The sequence below is a fragment of the Pomacea canaliculata genome, linkage group LG6 (genome assembly GCF_003073045.1).
Source record: "Pomacea canaliculata isolate SZHN2017 linkage group LG6, ASM307304v1, whole genome shotgun sequence".
Lineage (NCBI taxonomy): Eukaryota > Metazoa > Mollusca > Gastropoda > Architaenioglossa > Ampullariidae > Pomacea > Pomacea canaliculata.
The window spans coordinates 17946146-17966474 of NC_037595.1; the positions used below are offsets into that span (position 1 = coordinate 17946146).

The 20329-nt window shown below is 40.5% G+C and overlaps 1 protein-coding gene across 2 annotated transcripts; it reads right to left on the minus strand.

Annotated features, from left to right (window-relative positions):
- Positions 1–4896: 4896 nt before the first annotated feature.
- On the minus strand, positions 4897–14660 carry LOC112567082. Of its 2 annotated transcripts, XM_025243626.1 has the most exons (6): positions 14459–14660; positions 9375–9493; positions 8319–8455; positions 7235–7361; positions 6711–6868; positions 4897–6337 (listed from the first exon to the last, which is right to left on the minus strand). In XM_025243626.1, the coding sequence occupies exons 2-6, from the start codon at positions 9400–9402 to the stop codon at positions 6224–6226; spliced, it is 564 nt and encodes a 187-aa protein (XP_025099411.1). In that variant the 5' UTR covers positions 9403–9493; positions 14459–14660; the 3' UTR covers positions 4897–6223. The 2 variants fall into 2 exon arrangements, with proteins under 2 accessions (XP_025099411.1, XP_025099413.1); XM_025243628.1 differs by lacking the exons at positions 7235–7361; positions 8319–8455; positions 9375–9493; positions 14459–14660 and adding an exon at positions 7917–8304.
- Between the last annotated feature and the right edge of the window lie 5669 nt (positions 14661–20329).

A 20329-nucleotide genomic window follows, 5' to 3' on the forward strand; every position in this document is an offset into this window, starting at 1 on the left:
TGTGTTTGATTAAATACCATGCCACGCCACTTATTTGTATTATGTAAGCTTGTAAATGTCTGTATTTATATTTATTATTCAATATATTAACTTATAAAAATTTGACAATTTTACACAATTATATAAATAACTTCAAAAGCACTACTAAGTGAGTAACAGCCTGTGTTTGATTTTTTGACAGTCTGGTTTTTGCATTTAGATACAAGAGTGCCACCATGGTGGACTTGGCTGTGCGGCAAGCTGGAGCACCGTAACCACACTCAGGAGGTTACCTGGGCAGCAGAGATACTCTGCGTGGGAAGAGGCGAAGGGCTTTCTCCAAGCATTGACGTCAGCTTTTCTCGCCGACCCAATCGCCTGATAACAACTCTCGGGTATTGTAAAACTTTTGGTGTTTACCATTTAGATTGACTTTTGAAAAGTGATATCAATTTCCGAGCAATGACTCATAACACCGAGGGGAAAAGTGACGCTATACTGTTTAACTTGTTGAATCTCACAGAGAATTACCTGTGTGTTGCAACTCTGTGGTTTTGATGAGGTAGTGAAATATCGTCAGAAGGACGTACATGTGACTCTGATAGATTGATGCGCCGTTAGATTTCGGCGCAAGTGACGAACTTTTGAAATTTGTAATATGAACATGATGGATAGTTGTTTATATTAGACTGGGATGTGGGATTTATCAATGTATTTTTACTCTTGCAATCTAGTTTTTGTTTTGCAGACGGATGAGAGAGAATGGAGAAAAAAAAGATCTATCAGTGATCCATTAATACTGTGTTACAATATATTTGATTTTTGGTGCTTATTTATTGTTGGGGTTAATAATTATTTGTGGACCTCCAAGGAGGAACAGCCACAAAACTTCTACGGTTAGGATGATCGATTTCGTTATAAGCGGATTGTACGGTTTATTTGAAAGAGAATTCGCCTGTCTGCGGTTATTCGATCTGTGACAGCATGTCTGCCAGGTCGGACCAGTGACAAATGCCTATCTGGCAGCCCCCTGAAGTCGTTCAGCTTACTGCGGATGTTACACAGAGCAGAGAGTCATTAGTATAAAAATTACACAGTGGCAGGCTATATACCTTTTGCTGTAGAGACTTGCTGCCTACGCCTGCAACAGACTGAGGTGGCCAGCTTCACGGGAAATGGTGTGAAACAGAGTGGAGCCCTGCCAAAAAGGACTTCATGAAATGAAGTTGGCCAGCAGGCAAGGAAGCTTTAGGCGCCATGAGAACACCATGGTACTCCTCGATGGAGAGAGACAAAGAAGGAGATAGTCTCATCCATTTTCATTCCACCATTCACAGGCCCCAGACGGTCCACTGTGAAGAGTCGCATTGCGAGACAGAAGAAGCCCACAGTTTTTTATTTGTTCCTTTTATTGCTTTCTTCGCTGTCTGGCATTTTCAAAGTATAGCCTTATAATTCTGCTTTTTCTGCTTTAGAATTAAAACGCAGAATTTTATACGTCCCATTGTGATATAAGGATGAAATATTATATTGTGAATGCTGGTATCTACTAAACTTTAAATAGACCTTTAGAATTTACTATAAAAAAATAATGTGAAATGTAAAAAATTACAACATGCTGATGATTGGCAACAAAATACACAAAAATGCGACCGTTTAGTAGCCCTCTGTAGAGTAACAATATTCAAAAAATGATCATCTCTACCCTTATACAATGGGACAATATTCCAATTACAAGCAGGCTTATTAGAATGTAACACAAACACTATAAAAACAAAGCTGAATAAGGTTATGTCTACTCACTTGTACCATATATACTTGTGAAGAGGCTTTAATGAAATTCAATTTAGAACTATAATCAGATTGTTCCTAAGAATAGGGCTACCCGTGTTTGGTGCCGAACTTCTTCCTCCATGGTGTGTAAAGAGGACGCACTATAGTAAGCGGGGCTGTCATAAAGCTGTGAATGGGTAGTGTTGGGAAGCGTGAGATCTTGGGAGAGGGTGATACTTAACAGATCATGGTTGTTACGGTCGTCGGCGACACTATTGCTCGTGCTATCTCCCCGTGAAATCAGTAGGCCTTGTGAACCACGACCACTTATGTTCGACGGAAAACGCAGCGGTGAGGTTGGAATGTGGGATGACATTTTAGTCGCTACAGTCGGAGGATCTCCCAGCGCAGAAGAAGAGAGCAGGTAAGAATACGTCCCTTCATTGAAAGGCCACAGCGCATAACTAGAGCAGGACAACAGCGTTTCTTGTTGTTGCACCCGCTGGACACAGTTTAGTGAATAGGAAACCAGATGGGATGGCGCAGCAGTCGCAGAACAGCTGGATTTTACTTGTGTAAAGGGGGAGAGAAGGGGTGCAGTGTGGGCAGTGGTAAGGTCAAAGTCCACCCTACCAATTGAATTGGTGCAACTTACCTTGTACGTGGTGTGGTGGCTTTGTGTGCCTCGTCGACCCCACAGGTGCGCGACTATGTCGCGGGGTAGCCTTGTGCTCCTGCAGGTCCAACCAAGGCCGAAACAGGTCTGTCAGGGTAGAGGCGACAGGACTAAAGTGTTGCAGGCCCCGGCCAGAGGATGGGAGGTCATATGCCTTGACGGCAAGTCTCTCTACGAGGAAACTCAGACACTTCGCTTTATAAATGAAAACTGATGCCGGCGAAGACGGGATGTGCTGGGCCATCGTGGGCGCTTAACGGACAGCACCACGCAAGTAAACTGACACTCCGCATGGGCAATCGAGGACAACGCTCACTCTAAACGATATTTGGTGCTTTATGCCTGTGAGGTCCCGCCAGGCGGGCGAAGTGCCGGGCCTGCGCTGCGCTCAACAGGGGCGCCCACCCCATGATACTGTGGTGTCACCACGCCCCGATCGAGGAGCCAGCTTCGGAGGAGCGGAGGGAAATGGCTACTGGCCGAAAAGGAGCAACAACCACAGAAGAGACCCTGAGGCTCTCAACATCCTACAGTGAGAACGCCAGGGCAGCGTTTACAACAAAAATATTAGCCCTCACCGAAAGACTACATGGCCTGTATTCAAGAAACACACACCTGAACCCCCACCACATCGAGATTTACCATCAGAGGTTACCAAACCTTCAGGATGGACAGAGAAGGCAAGACACAAGGGAGGTGTGCTGATTCTTGTAAAGCAATAGACATCCCCAGCAAAGAGATTTTTCAAGTGGGACACGAATCAGCAAGCTGAAAATAAATGGAGTCAAGATCTACAGTAACAGCACTGTGCTCACTATCTTCAACCTGTCTGCCCAACCCGACAAAGAACTTTCCTGCAGACTCTTTTGATATCTCCTGCCGAAAACTGCTTGGCTGTCGGCGACTTCAACAGCCACTCAAGCCTGCTGGGCTACGACGAGAACGTGATAATAGAGGAGAGGAAGTGGAGGACTGGCAGATTGCATAGGCAAGATGATCCTGTAAAATTTGAATGGTTGACGATTCCAGAAGGCGACCGACTTTCTTTCTCGCGCAGATGGGTCTCCTCACGAGACCCTGACCTTGCTTTCGCCACTGACGCCCCCCACCTCTCCAAGAAAACAACCAGAGGGTACAGAACCAGTTAGGCCAGCAGCGACCACAGACCAGTCAAAACTGGCCATCAACTTGCAGTACAGGCCCCAAGATTCAAGACCATTTCCCAGGTGGGAATTACAAGAAAGCCAACTGGGATACTTTCGTGCTCATTGTCCAGTACCGTACCACCAAGAATATGTGTGGCGGACCAGAACAGCTCACACCGTGCCATTCGATGCATTCAGACAAGGATCGATTCAAAAGCTGCCTCAAGAAACAATACCTAAGAGGCGCACGAATAGTGAACTATAGGCCATACTGGACAGAAGAACTCCAAGAACTAGAGATAAAGTCTCCAAGATCAGGGAAAAGGTTGAGAATGACCCCACCATAGAAAACAACATAGCACTGAAAGAATCAAGCGCCAAATACAGAAAAGCCTGCAACGAAGCTGCAAGAAAGAGATGGTGCCACCCACGTTGAAAACAGTCCAGACACCTCCAACAATTTCGTCTTCTTTACGGGCGCACTGTCTGTCCTGCAGGCATTACAACTGCCAGAGACAAGAAACTGAACGACCTGTCCACTGCTCTCTCCTCCTTATGCGGAGACTGCACAGTCGTCTTACAGTGGATTCCCTCCCACTGTGGGGTTTTTGGCAACGAAGCCGCAGACACTCTTGCCAAGGAAGGATCCACAAAAGAGCAGCAAGACAGGTCCCACCACCTTACAGTGAAGTCAAAACCATCATCAAGGCCAAACAGCACAAAACAAGCGGCTGCAGCAAGCACCCACGTTTCAACCGAAACGACCCATACTACCTGCTTACAAGAGCTGAGCAGGTCATTATTTTCAGGCTGAGGACAGGCCACAACCGTCTCAATCACCACCTTTACACCAAGCTCCGGATCGGCCAGACAGACCAGTGCCCGTGCCAGACAGGCAGTCAGACAACAGCACATCTACTGCAAGAATGTCCCATGCACGAAGAACTCAGGCACCGCATTTGGACTGATGAGACGCCAGTATTGAGGAAGCTACACGGCAGCCTGGAGGACCTGCGGCGCACAGCATCATTTGTGCAGGAGGCAGGCGTGTCCATTTGAGTGAACGACGAAGAAGAAGAAGTAAGTCAAAGTGACCACCTGTCCATCATGTGTTAGTTACATAGTGATTGGAGGTAGCTAGGTAGCAGAATGGTAGAAAGTAAGTCTGAAGTATACTTGACCAATCATAAGAGAGGATGATCCTTGCAGATTTAGCAGAATTAGTGAGAATAAATAATGTTGGGGGGGGGGGGGGGGATTGGTGTTTTTACGCCGTGTCAGCAGCTAAGGCTATATTACGGCAAGCAGCCAGCCCTGTAAACAGATGCCACGTGCAGAGAAAGAACAACGTGCCCGAGACGAGAAATGAACTCAGGGCAGCCAACCTTCACTGTATTGGTGACAGGCGCTAACAGCGCTAACTGTTGCGCCACCGGGCCGCTCAAATAATGTTTGGGACACACTTCACCATTTGAGAAACTGGGTCACATTTTATATTGTCGGATAGAGCTTTCAATCGCCTTTCAAACAAAAGCTAGGTCAAGGCCGATAGAAGGTTCTCATGCTATAAATTGAGCTCTTTTCTAGACAAGACAAAGGATCGGAAATGTCCTTATATGGATGCATGCATAAACATACTTTGCATATACCCAATCAGAATTCACTAAAGCCAACTTTGACGGGGTCATAGGCTACACATACGAACACGCTTTGGAAGTTTTCCAGGGATCAGGGTTGGTGCCAGGTAAGGACTTTATAAGGACCTTTTATGCATTTGTAAGGACCTAAGTGATAGTCATCAATGCGTTAGTTTTTCTCATGTACGGTCGGAAAGAGGTGTTATTTATGAATCTTTGGTCTCCTCTATTTTCTCAGATACATGTATGACTATTCTATTAATAAATAATCAAAGAGTTAATTTTGATGCCTATCTGCCATATTTAGATAACTTAAAAAGTCTCTTTAGCATGCTGATAACATACACCATTAATGTTAATGTTCAAAATTTTCTAAAATCTAAGTAATAATAATTGCAAGACCTAAAAGCCATTGTATAATACAAAAGTCCACTCATGTCTCTCTCTCATACTCAAAAGAGGAGAGAGAAATAGAGCTATGCACAATACTATAGAAAATCAAGGCTCTGGTTCAAGAAAGAGATAAGTATCTAAAGACCTTTTGAGAGGAGAGTGTTTTTTTTGCAAATATGGAGGGGCAACTAGTGTAGTACAGATGTGTAGACTAAATATTTTTTTAATTAAGGTGACTACAAAAATCTGCGCTATCCCATAAAACGTTAAAATTTTTTTTACCTCAGGTGCCTGGCCTTAATTGAAGATGAGGATAACTATGTCACAGTTTTTAATTTCAATTTCTTGGAAGTCTCTTTTTTCCATCTGAAAATAGGTGATGAACTGGCTGTGGGGGTTGTGGGGGAAGGGAGAGGGAATCAGCACAGTCGCTTGGTATATAGAGGTTGATACAGCAAAAAATTGCATAATCCAAGATGATTTTCCATAAAGGAATACAGTAGCTCAGCATGCCAAATCCCAACGAGGAAACGTAGCTACACAATTCTGCCATAATAGTACAGTAAATTCCAGAAAGTTCACAGGGCACAGAAACACAGTTGTCACCTTCTTGAAATATGCTAGCATTTACTTTTGTTCTCTCCTCTTCTTTCTACCCCGTCTCTTTCTGCTGCTGCTTTCTTCGATGATGTTATCTGAAGCCTCCATGCACCCACTGTTCTTCTGTACAGCTTCTGAAGATAATAAAAATGGGAAAATTGGGATTTGTAAATTAAAGGTTAATAGGTTTACAGATTAAAAACAGACTGAAAGAAGTCTCACACCACACGTCTTGTTCAAGTTCTATGGTGCTTCTGCTTCTTTCCCATGTCTTTCTGTTTTCAGGTGTTTTTAAGCAACTTTCACACATGGAAGCACAATCGATTCTGACAAGAGTTTAAAAAAATTTTGAACTGTGGAGCTGGCGATGAAAAATGTCAATTTATATTATACAAAAATAAGCACTTATATCAGCACTTCTCCTTTTTGGTTCAAAATATGTACATAAAACAAATCATATATCTGTAACCTAATAATAATTACTACTATTTATGCATAATCACTTACTGCATACCATGGTCTGCACTTTTGAAAGCCCCTTGAAAGTACACTTTTCTCCTCTTTGGCCTTTACAGTTATAAAACCTTGTCGTTCAAGATTCGCTGCATGATTCTTTTCAGGCAATCCTTTGCATCTGTACCATCCACACAAGAGAGTCTTTTGATCTGCAAATGCATTAGAAAAATAATAACACATCTGTCAAAAGTATTCCATGTCATGGGCAAGAAAGGTTGTAGTGAAAATACATGTTTCGGCCAAAGCCTGAAGTTTGGCTATTTCACACTTTGGCCGAGATGTGTGGCCAATGTCCAATGTACTGCTACTTTGGCTGACCAGTTCACGAACTGGCGGGAAATCCCTGGCCAATATTCAATGTGCTGATACAAGACTCTCCAGTAGGCGGCACAGCTGTCGGTTCCAGTGTGATGGTCATTTACTGTAATCAACTAATTTGACTTTTTGGCAATTTAGTGTAATCAATATAATATGATTATCATTACAGTATACAAACGCCAAAAATCTTTCATGACCTTTTTCTTCCGACTTTGGACGACTGCCCCACGCCACTTCGCAAACGGGCTGGCCAAATCCCGAAGACTTTGGCCGGTCAATGTGATGCGATATTGGCCACTTTCCGATTTGGCCGGCGATTTCAGGCTTTGGCCGTAACATATACATGGCTTTGATTATTTGTGCTCACAAAACACCTAGTTAAGCTTAAACCATACACAAAATGCTCAACATTTACATGCCTACATAAAAAAAAACACCCAAAGAACCTTTTTTTCTGCCAAGAATCTGCGATATTTGGTCAAACATTTAGTTATTGCATTAGCAGGGTCAGACAACATGATGTTGCTAGCCTGAGACTTAGATGTTCTCACTGCATCCCTGCATTAAACAAACTGGGAAAATAAAACAGAGGGCACCTCTTTCACCAAAAACTGACATCTCATGTTTCCTTCTCCAATAATCATAAAAGTTATGAGGCTGAAACCTTTTGAAATTGGATTTACAATTTAACTCTCATAATGAATCATGTTCCAAAATATATATGTACGCTAGATTCACAAGAACTGATCACTCTCAAATGTATTCCATACAAAAAGATGAGGTTTCTAAAACCGTAAAGCAATGCTGTAAAAATGTCCATAAATTATTAAAAATTATCATTTCAATAAAGACTTTAACAATGAAATCTGCTTTACATACAAGTAATTAAGGAGTCATCATTAAGGCATCCTTGCAGCTCTAACAGCTCCTGCCAGAGTGCTGGAGCAGGTTTGTCTTTGCTTATCAGAGCAGTCAAATGATTCAGCATATCTTTTGCTTCCTGCAGAATCAATTTTAAGTCTGTCCCTTGTTTGAGAATGTGCTGGACTAATGCTGGAAACAGCATGAATATAGCATTCTGATTGAAAGCGGACAATTCACTTTTAAATACTTTGACTATGGGTGACCAAAGCCTATCAATGGTGGTTGTGAAGCAGTAAACTCTTGTATAATCAACACTATCTACGCCATCAGATTGTGAAAGGGAATTCACAACAAAATGGAATAGGCAAACCAAAAAGAAAATAAAATAAAGCCATAATATAAAACTGTCAGCATTACCTTTGTTAGACACTCCCTGGATACCGCCTTCTGCTGCAGTTTGAGGTCTGTCTCCTCTTGTAGTCCTTGCAGAGCATCAATATGTTGGCCACTGGGGTGCTCACATGATGATGCCAATATTCTGGTAGTGCATTCACCTGTGGGCAAAAAAGTTATCACTTTGGTTGTAGTGAGTCTGGCAGTGGTGCTGCTGGATGTGCTGATTTCTTTTGTGAATTGTCTCGCCTTAACATAATTAACAAGCATACCAAATATTAATAAGTGTGCATTTAAATGACAAGTTTTGAAAATTTAAGAAATTCTTATGTAAAAGATTGAAGAATAAAATAGTAAATAATTCTTATGCTATACCAATCATAATATCAATATTACCCACAAGAAAAATTTAAATGAACCGTTGAAAGGATGAACTGGGATTGCCGTGGTTATTGTTAAACGGCCAGTCTCATTTCATGGCTCCAGACCACAAAAATTCTAATTACTGGACTCATACAGATGCCCCATTAACAGCACTCAGGCATTTTCGAAAAATTACAATAATGGGAATCTGTGCTGATTTTGTCAGGTGTTCTCCAAACCTATGAATTCCTTGATCTCTGTTATTTTATAATTCAAACAAGAAACATCTGTTGTTTCAAGATTTGATGTATACTAGCTATTAACAACTGCTTGTCTGACAACCAAATACTCATCTGAAAAGGTAATTTCTTTTCAAGTTATAAATACATCACAAATAATGAGGTGCACTGTTTTACCACACAATACTGTGTAAATTTTACAAGAAAAATCGGTCTGTTCACTGAGACCACAGAGCATTTAGATGTTAATGGTCATATGGCTGTATGTTCCAGTCTGTAACCACAATAAACCCGAAGCAAGGTCTATGTGAAAGACACTGACCATATCCCAAAGCTTTTTTTAAAAAAAATAAATAAGAACAATACTTTTAAAAACTGTATCAATAGACTGACCAAAACAATATTAACCAGGCTGATGCAACATCCAATCTATGAATATTTACCTATATATGACAATGAACAAACAGTATAAAAGTACCCCTTTGAACCCAAAATGCAAACATCATTCAGAGTCCAGGTACACCTATCTGGCAGAATTCCATCCTTCACATGGTTTGTCACCTTACTTGGTGGCCAGCCTGCTGCCATCTTTGTGTGCTGAAAAAAATAAACCATCATTCAAGAACCCATCCCAGAAAGGCTAACTTTTTGTCTTCATGGGAGTGGGTTAAACTTTTGACGTTATCTGTCATATTTAGTCCAGAGATTATGACTGCATATGCTTATGTCCAACTTGTATACTCAAGGAATTATGGTGAATGAAGGAGAGACATAGTAAGCAATTACTGTTCAGCTGACATGATTGTACTGACTGCAATCTATTTCTTTGGTTTGCAATGTTATGATGCCTTAGAAATAAAATGTTTTTAAGAAAACTATAATCCATGAAAGAAATTTTAAGAAAACAAATATACATCATAAACAAAAATAATTACACAATAAAAGTGGTACTGTTACACTTTCAGCCATAGATAATGGTACTGTCATGGTAGGAGTTATCCCGGGGGGACATCCGGGGCTTTAAGTTAGATTTTAGTAATGTCAAGGTTGGCGAGCAGCCATATTGTCTTCAGTTGATTAAAGTACGTTTGTCATCAAATCGACAGTGTCTGGTGTTGGTCGGCTGAGAGCTCGCAGCACGATACATGGTGTCAGAAGTGGGATCGTTATAATCATAGAGAATCAAGCAAGCTGCTGAATATGGCTCCGTTTAGAGCGCCAGAACAATTCAATTTTTCCCAGCCAAACTTGTGGCCTGAGTGGAAACAACGATTTCAGCGTTTCAGATGTGCATCAAAACTAGACAAAGACGATGAAGCAGTTCAGATCAGTGCCTTGATCTACACTATGGGCAACGACGCAGAACGCATTCTCACGTCGTTTGGTCTGGATGCACGACAGCGGCAAGAATACGACACTGTTCTGGAAAGATTTGATGAGTACTTTGTGCCAAAACGCAATATCATCCATGAGCGTGCACGATTTCACGCCAGAAATCAGAAACCGGACGAAAGTATCGAAGAATACATTAGAGATTTATACGAGCTCGCTGCAAAGGCAGACGTAAGAGACAAAGATGAAGTTATCAGAGATCGCCTCGTGTTAGGGATCCTCGACAGAGACTTGTCCGAAATATTACAATTAAAGGCAGATCTAACACTGCAAGACGCCATCTTGCAGGCAAGGCAATATGAGCAAGTGAAAGCACAGCTTTCTGACCAGCATCGCACAAATGTGGACGCAGTGCAATTCAAGAAAAGTGCCTCTGGTGGTGTACATAGTCAGTGCAAAGGTGCAACTGGCAGTTCGCGCGGCTTCACTGGTCGTCGTCGCGGTAGAGCAGAAAAGAGTGACTTTGCATCGTCAGCAGTTAACGTGTCAAGCTGTACTCGTTGTGACAGACGACACGCTAGCACATGTGTGTGCCCAGCTCAGGGAAGGAAGTGTAACAAGTGTGGTAGGCTTGGACACTTTGCTACAGTGTGCAGAACAAAGTTAGTGCAAGCACTTAAGAAAAACAAGTAAAAGAACATTTTGTAGGGACTTTGTGCAGTGACAGTAGAGAACCACCATGGACAACTGTATTACAGTTCGGCGGTTGTGATGTCAAGTTCAAAATTGACACAGGGGCAGATGTTTCTGTCATTTCATCTACACAGTACAAAAAGTTGTCACCATGTCCCAAGCTATTGAAGACCAATGTAGTGTTAAAGAGTGTAGGAGGAGTCCTGAAGTGTGATGGACAGTTCATTACTACAACAAGAATTCATGACCAGCTTCATGTACTGAAAGTGTTTGTTGTGCAAGCAATCACTGAAAATCTGCTTAGTAGAGAAGCAGCATCCAGATTAGGTTTAGTGAGGAGGATAGAGGCTGTCAATGCCTTATTTGGAAAACTTGACAAGACGCCTGTGCAGTGTCCTCCAGTCAAAATCATCTTGAAAGAAAACATTGAGCCATACAGTGTTTATGCAGCAAGGAGAATACCAATACCATTGCTGGACAAGGTCAAGGAAGAATTAAAAAGAATGCAGGAAACAGGGATTATAGAGGAAATAACAGAGCAACAGATTGGTGCTCTCCCATTGTGCCAGTAATGAAGAAATCAGGTAGCATACGTATTTGTGTTGATTACAAGAAGCTCAATACCGCAGTGAAGCGGGAGCGGTATACCTTGCCAACACTGGAAGATATTTTACATAAGCTTTCTGGATCAGCAGTTTACAGCAAGCTGGATGCAACATCAGCCTTGATCCAGATTCTGCAAAACTTACTACATTCATCGCTCCATGTGGGAGATATTTCTTCAAGAGATTACCATTTGGTATTTCATCAGCTCCAGAGATTTTTCAGAGGACCATGGAGACTATCCTAAAGGATGTACCCAACATAATCTGCTATTTTGATGATATCCTTGTTTATAGTGAGAATGAACAAGCTCACGAGAAGCATCTTGAGAGAGTCATGAAACACTTGCCAGTGCTAACCTGAAACTCAACTATGAGAAATGTGAGCTCAGGAAGCATGAGATTGAATTTTTGGGTCATAGAATCAGCAAGAATGGAATTTCACCAGACCCAGGAAAGGTTGAAGCAATAATTGCCATGCCAGATCCAACTAATGTACCCGAGTTGAGGAGGATGCTGGGCATGTGCAACTTCTTAGGGCGGTATTTGCCAAGTCTGTCTACAGTACTTCAGCCATTGACGCAACTGCTGGGGAAGGATCGAGAATGGAGTTGGGGCTCAATGCAAGTCAAAGCAATGGCAGATGTGAAGAAACTGCTTACTTCAGCACCAACACTAGCATTCTATGATCCGGCAAAGCTTACAATTGTCAGCTCAGATGCCAGTAGTTATGGCATTGGTGGCGTGTTGCTACAGCAGCATCCTGAAGGTCTCAAAGCTGTGGCATATTGTTCAAGAACATTGACTGCTAGTGAATGCAGATATGCACAGATAGAGAAAGAAACACTGGCAGCAGTCTGGGCTTGTGAAAAGTTCAGCAGATACCTGATTGGTCTTGACAATGTTCGATTAGAGACTGATCACAAACCTATTGTGCCACTAATCAACAATCGTGACTTGCAAGATACTCCTATCAGATGCCAACGCATGTTGATGCGCCTCATGAGATTCAGCATCACCGCAGAGTATGTGCCAGGGAAGAAGCTTGTCATCGCAGATGCTCTATCCCGAAGTCCTCAGTTAACCACTGGTGAATCTGATGTTGTAACACTTTCAGAAGATGTTGAGGCATATTTGAGTAGTGTAGACATTTCGTGGTCATGTGCAGCTTCAGACAAGCGTCTGAAAGAGATTGCAGAAGAGACAAGAAAAGACAGACTGATTCAAGAAGCAATTCGCTACACTAAAGAAGGCTGGCCAAAATACATTACAGATGTAGAAGATAATCTTCGTGACTATTATGCAGTGCGCATGGAACTTAGTGTACACAATGGTCTCCTTACCAGAGGAACACGCATTGTTGTGCCAGCACCACTTCATGATGATATCCTGAAGAGGATACATGAAGGTCATTTAGGAATCACCAAGTGCAGAGATAGAGCAAAGGCAGCAAGTTTGGTGGCCAGGTATTAATGGCAGGATTAAAAGAATTGTTGAAGAATGCAGACATTGCCAGGAGAAGAAACCGACACAGAGCAAGGAACCTTTGATACGACAGAATTACCACAGCGTGTATTCCAGAAGTGTGCAGCAGATTTGCTGGAATTCAAAGGACAATCATACCTTGTGTTGTAGATTATTATTCGCGCTTTATTGATCTTGCGCACATCAAGATTAGTACATCAGCAGAAGTTATCAAACTTCTGAAGAGCATGTTTGCACGCCAAGGAATCCCAGAGATTCTTGTTACAGACAATGGAAGGCAATTCACATCTAGGGAGTTCCAGGAATTTGCAGTAAAGTGGGGATTTCAACATGTTACAACAAGTCCACACTATCCACAAGGTAATGGAGAGGCTGAAAGAGCAGTTCAAATTGCCAAAAAGATTCTGCAGCAAGATGAACCTGAATTAGCTCTATTGATATACAGAGACACTACTATTTCTGCTACAGGATATAGTCCAGCAGAATTAGCCTGTGGAAGAAAACTGAGAACTACATTACCTAGATTGCCTGAGAACCTTGAGTCAAAGACATTTGATAAAACAGCTGTAACAGCGAGCGATGCAAAAGCAAAGCAGTCTTACAAGAACTGTTTTGATAAGCGTCATGGAGCGCGACCGCTTGATGAACTGCTTCCAGGCGACACTGTATTGCAGAAGCTAGATGGTGAGAAGCACTGGAGAAGTCCAGCAGTCATTCTGCAGCAGTGTGCCCCAAGGTCATACATTGTACAAACTCCAAGAGGAAGTTTTCGACGCAACAGACGTCATCTCAGAAGATCAAGAAACTTCGAGCCGGAGCAGTCAAGTTCCAGACCCAGTCCTGTCCAAAATGACTTTTCCCTGTATACTTCCCAAGTCCCAGTGACAGGTGATCCAGAGACAGCGCTTCATGCCAGCGATCCGATTCAATGTCCAGAATCGAGGTCTAGTGAAGGTGGTCCTGCTACAGAAGCCAGACATAGTGCTACTCCAGATCCAGGAGATTCCCATCCCAGTAGCAGCTCTACACCGAGAATGACTCGTAGCGGCAGAATAATCACCCTGCCCGCACGTTATAAAGACTGATTATGTATTGAACATTGATTGCAAACATTCTCCCCATCAAGGGAAGTATCTCAAGGGAGGGGAGATGTCATGGTAGGAGTTATCCCGGGGGGACATCCGGGGCTTTAAGTTAGATTTTAGTAATGTCAAGGTTGGCGAGCAGCCATATTGTCTTCAGTTGATTAAAGTACGTTTGTCATCAAATCGACAGTGTCTGGTGTTGGTCGGCTGAGAGCTCGCAGCACGATACAGGTACAGCAATGAAAAAAAATTCAAGCAGTTAGTACATAACTAGTAATTGTTGTGGTATCAACACACGCACATATACAAAGACATGATTTAATAAGAATAACAATAAATACAAAATTTGTAAAGCGCATACTCACACTCCATTGTTTGTATCGGTGTGTATTAAATAGATCTTTCTTCTTTCGGTTCCGCCAACTCTGCATCTGCAATTTTATCTACTCTTCGCTTCGTCTTTGCCTTAGATTATGTACGAGCGCACTATTCTAAGAGAAAACTTTGTTTCACAAATCACACCTAATAAGCCTACATTAAATCTGCGTTGTACTAGAACACTGTATATAGTGTTTAACACCCAATGTTTTTCGCACAGGCACGTGTTCGCAAGTAGCAAAGAAAATTTCTGCGCCGCGTGGAATCATGGGACTAAACGCATCCACAAGAAGAATCGCAAATATTTAGTTACGTAGCATAGATGTTTCATAAACTGCAAATTATTTTAAAATATCAAACCTAGCGATAATCACATATAACAAAGTCTTTAAGAATGCTTTTTTTTGTGATGATTGTTAGTATCTACGCCGCCAAGGTACGCGAATAAAGTGAACAGACACAAGCTGCTGTGGTTAGACCACGTGACCCAGCACGACGCTCGTTTTGTCTGCTTTGGGATGGGGAGGTCGAAACCGAAGTGGCAAGGAAAAGAACTGACTTGTAAAAGACTAGATTAGTCTTTCCTTAAAGAGCCGTCTAACTGAATCTGTCCACTTGTTATTTCTGACGACCAGCATCACAACAGGTTCTTGGTACCAGTGAAGGGAGAAAACTCTGCATGTGTGTGTAAGAGGGATGGATTTGCGTGTCTGACAAGTACTGGCTGTCTCCCGTTACCCTGCTTATCAGCAACTGCTTTTGTAATGTTATAATTATTAGTATGCTCATTACTGACCTTAGAGAGCTGTGATGTTTTGCTCGTAGTTCAACCTGTATCACATGTTAGTTGAATGGTACTAACATGCACAACGTTCATAGTTCAGAGGGTATCAGGAATTATTCAATAAATGTGAGTTGAGTGGTTCTCGCATGTATATGACAACAATGTGGGCAAATCTTTGTCACAAACGTCGTTACGCGTGAATAAAAAATAATAACGACCTATAGTGTTCTCAATGAAACAACATTAATTTTCCTGGATGGCCGAAACTTATCTTTCTGCCCAAAGCGTGTCTAAAGCCACAAAAACAGTTTTGAAGTCACTGGAAGACCCAGGAAGAGTTATCACCTTACACTGAAAAAAAACCCTGTTAAATGTCAGATGTAATGTAGGGTCTATTCGTGTGAAAAAGAAAAAATAATTCAATACAACTTTCGTGAGCTTGAGCTTGGACGGTGAAAGTTTGCTTGGAAAATTTCGGCTTCTTCCGAAGAATCTGGAGTAAAAACAGACAACCAATAGTTTTCGTGTAGTGATTTGAGAAGTCTTGTCGCTTTATGCCAGTATGAAAGAATCTTTATTTGTCATCTTCGTGTCCACAAGGCTTTCTGGTCATGCGCAATAGGTCCCTCGACTCGTCAGTATTTTCTGTAGACTAACGGTCAATCAGGAATTAGCTAAGCAAATAATATTTTCGTTACACTAAATTTAAACAAATTGTTTGCTTCTTTCTTACTCATTTGGTGTGAGGCACCGTGCAAACAATTGTTACTCGTAGATATTAATCTGACATTAAAAATAGTTTTTGTTCACATTTGTGAACTTTATTTTGGATTTTTTCATATTTTTAAATATTTGATACCATAAATAAATGTATTTTTATTTCAGGTACTTTTGGCGGAGAAGATATTAACCAAGTCTTTAGTTGCCTTTCTACAGATAGTGAAAAATGTTAATCAGATTTTTTTTTTCAAAATGATTCCCCACGTGACATTTGTTTAGGTTACTATGGAAAGTTAAATTCTCCAGTTAGAGTTACATTCAGTGGTAATGTCCGTCAGGGGAGTCATCTACGGCCATTGTCATCTACGTCAACAAGCAATGTGTTTGATGACATACGACGAAATTTTATATTAAAATCATAACTGGTTTGGGTCTCGCACACCATACATCGCCAGAAATGTTGGTCAATGCAAAAATGTTACGAAACAAAGAAGTAATTGCTCAAATAATTCTATTTTCTTACAGAATAGGGAAGACAAGCAAGTGTGGGCATAATTCAATTTACTCATCTAATTGATGAACACTACCGACAATGTTGGAAAGAAAGGTAAATATTAGCAACGCGCATGTTTGTAATCACAAAAAAAAATCATTTTACCTAGTTTTCTCCTTTTTCTCGCTTTCGCGGAGACACGGGTCAATAATGAATGCCATGATTGCTTCAAAAAGGGTAAAATCAAAATAAAAGACAACTAATTTTTTTTTCTAAACACACACACATGCACTCACATAAAGCACACACGCACACACAAGACAGAAAGAGGTTAGAGGAATAAAAGAAAAATATTTTAAACATTTTGTTTTTTCTTAATAATCGATAATTTTATGACAACAGACGTCGCTGGTGTAAGTAATTTCTGGAAGTCTTACTCCACTTAAGCATCAGTGAAATCATACGCAAATTACATACCAAAAAACTGTTTTGAATACTCAGAAACTAGTTCAGCAAAAACTTTCTTTAATTTTCTTTCCAATTTATAAAATCATAACTCATTGTTGAAAGAAAAAAGGTTTCTTTTCATTATTTTATTATTTAATCATGGTTTTCTGAGACTTCTATTTTTTCTTTTGTTTGTTAATGTAATGTTTGCTACCAAGCAAAAATAACCTCTAAGCTTTAACATTTTAATTTAATCGAGTGTAGTGCAGATATTTATCTACTTATTAATGTTTTAACATATTGTGATAATATATAGAGAGAGCATCATCACTTTCTACATCATCAAATGTAAACACTTTTACAAATTTTGAGACACCGAAACTAATTTTTCACAAATATTTTATGTGACTAAAATTGTGTTTTGTGTTCGTCGATTATGTTCTTCGTGAACAACTCTGAGAGATCTTTGACGACACAAACAAAAACTGCTTTTACAGAATTAGGTTATGAGGATCACCTTCTCCACTATGACACGGGTAAAGACATACAACAGACAGTTGAGACAATTTTCATCGGCGGTGGGACAACACTCCTTTGTGTTGTGGGAATTCCGGCAAGTGTCATCAACTGCCTGGTGTTCTGTCGTCAGGGACTACAAGACCGAATGAACTTGTGTCTCTTCTCTCTCGCGCTCACTGATTTCTTTTATTTGTTTTGTTCATTTACAATGCTGTCTATCAAGTCATTTATCACGCGATATGATGCAACTTTAGGTGAAGAATACCAGGTGAAGATATCCGCTTCCTTGGTAGGTTTTGTATTTGCTTTACGGGCGATTTCCAGTGTAATCAGTACAGTGATAGCAGTGGAGAGGTGTTTGTGTGTTGTCTTTCCACTTAGTGCTCCTACATTAATTCGAACCAAAACCATGGGTACATTCATATGTTCATGTGTATTTGTCTTGATATCCTGCGGTGTACTTTATCCTCTTTCTTTTGCTCCCATATCCTATACAACAGATGGAAATAAGAAGTGGGTATTAATTTCCACGCAGTTCTATGAACAATTTAATACATTAGTCACAGTAGTGAAAGACATTGTGCTTGACTTAGTAGTCCGATTTCTTAGTTTTGCCATAGTGTGTGTCAGTACACTATAACTGTACACAAGCTGAGAGCAGCAGCATCATGGCGACAACAGACGACTTTGTCATCAGGTAACATCAGCAGCCAGCAGGCGGCTCTCACCTCCATGTTAATCGTCGTCTCCATCATCTACATCGTGACATCGACTCCAGTAGTCACGTGGCGTATTGCAACTATTCTTCTACCGAGTCCCTACACTACTCCAAGCTTTTACTCCACTTTCATGTCAGTGAACGTAGTTGTTCACACCTGTCCTCTCATCAACAGTTGTGTTCATATTTTTGTGTACTACTTTCGTTCCCAACGGTTTAGCGAGGTCTTTAAAAGTATGTTTTGTTTTGAGAGAGGCATAACAGCTGTTCGCAAAAGTGATACAAAAGACTCTGCATAGCAATATATTTAAATGGCGGCTGATGGATTAAGTAAAAAAAAAATGTGTTCATATACGACGGGTACTACACGGTTACCAAAAGACAGAAACAAAAGCTGGTGTTTCTTTTGATGGTCAGGTACCAGTTTTAAAACTTAAAAATAACAGTTTTGTTCAGACTTACTTCAAAGTAAATGTATAAAAGCAAAATTATAAAAAACCAAGCTTTTGTAGCATGGATATTTAATAATAATCTTTGCCTTAAAGGACTGTAATACAAAAGGATACTTTAGATATAAATGAAAATAAACAGAATTTAAAAAAGTGCACAATCTTCCGTGAAGTTCACTTTTAATCAATTCTTTTCAAGTGAAGTACAACACTGATGGACTCCATCTAAGTACTATTATACACGTTCTATTTTTCGTTTAGTCTTTTTTCATTTAGTTAAAACTCTTCAATTTTGGCTACACTTAAAATAAGATTAGATTTGCTTAGCTTAACGGTAAGTCAAAATAATAAGCAGCTTTTTATGATTTGTTTATTTAAATTCCCCGTTTCCTTAAACATTTTTCTTTTGAAACATCTTTCTTTTAAAGATATGCATTGTTCGGCATTAAGATGTATACGAGGCTTATTTAATAGAAACGAACCTTATAAAAATATTTTGTGATTAACATATAGACTAGATCACCCCAATGCAAGTATTCATTATTGTTTGTCATTTCATTGCGGAAAATTGACATGTTATTACCACTTTTATTTTGTACTGCTTACTTTTATCTACATGCGGTTAAGACACTCATATTTCCTTCAATTAAATAACATTTACTTGTTAACACTTACAATGCTGTTTTGGAAAAAAATATTTTAATGAAACTAGTAATTCGTTTTAAAATATTCTCTTAAGACGCAGTAGTTTTCTTGGTCGCAGTAAAACTATCATGAAACAACATCACGAGCAGCTATGATGTTATAAACAAAAATCCACAAAGATAAAACCCTTTTTGAACATTTCTTGTAAGTACCATTTTACCAGAGCAGCAGGGCCGCCGAGAGCCAGCCCGGGCCCCGGGACAGACCTTTCCGGGCCCCTTGTACTTGTAATCGTAAATTATTTTCCCAGTATATAATGTATGTTTACAATTCGAATCTCAATATCTACACTCAAACTCAACTTCTGCATGTGTAATGCTTGGTGTTCTGTCCTTAGACTTTCTTTAAAAGAAAAAGAAAAGGAGAAGAAAAAAAAATCACTGACCAAGGCGACCCTTGACAGCCAAGAGGGCCGGGTACACCAGACCCCTGTCCCCCCCCCCTCTCGTCAGGCTGCAGAGCGGGCTAACAAGTATGTTATTGTCATATTGATTATAATAATTACTAGAAATGTCAACCTGCTTTGCCCGGCCGTTGTTCTGCTTTCAAACAGGCTGTCAGCATTGAGATGGATGTCTTTCTCTGTAAGGGAACGTTTTGTTTGGTGCGATAAAATCCGAAGGATTTGTTTGTGTTGTGTACTTGTTTATTTATTCAGAATCTTGTACATTTCCATCACAATGCTGACATGTATAATAGATATACACAAATTGTAACGGCTTTTCCGGGTGAGATTACATCAGCAATGAAAGACTTCTTACACATTGTTTTACAAAAGCATATGCAGGATATTTTTCTGTTATGCCGCTTTCAGAGCGATGTTACAGATGTTTCTTCAGTGGAAAGTAACGCGTAGATGTCTCAGGGTTTTCCGACAAACTTTTTAGTGTTTATAATATGGGGACTACAAGATATCTTCGTTAGCACCTCAATGACAATAGCGTTTGCTTACATCGCTTTCTCTGGTTATATTACATAAGTTTACGAAAGAAAACACAGGAAAACACGACAGTTTTTTTTCCT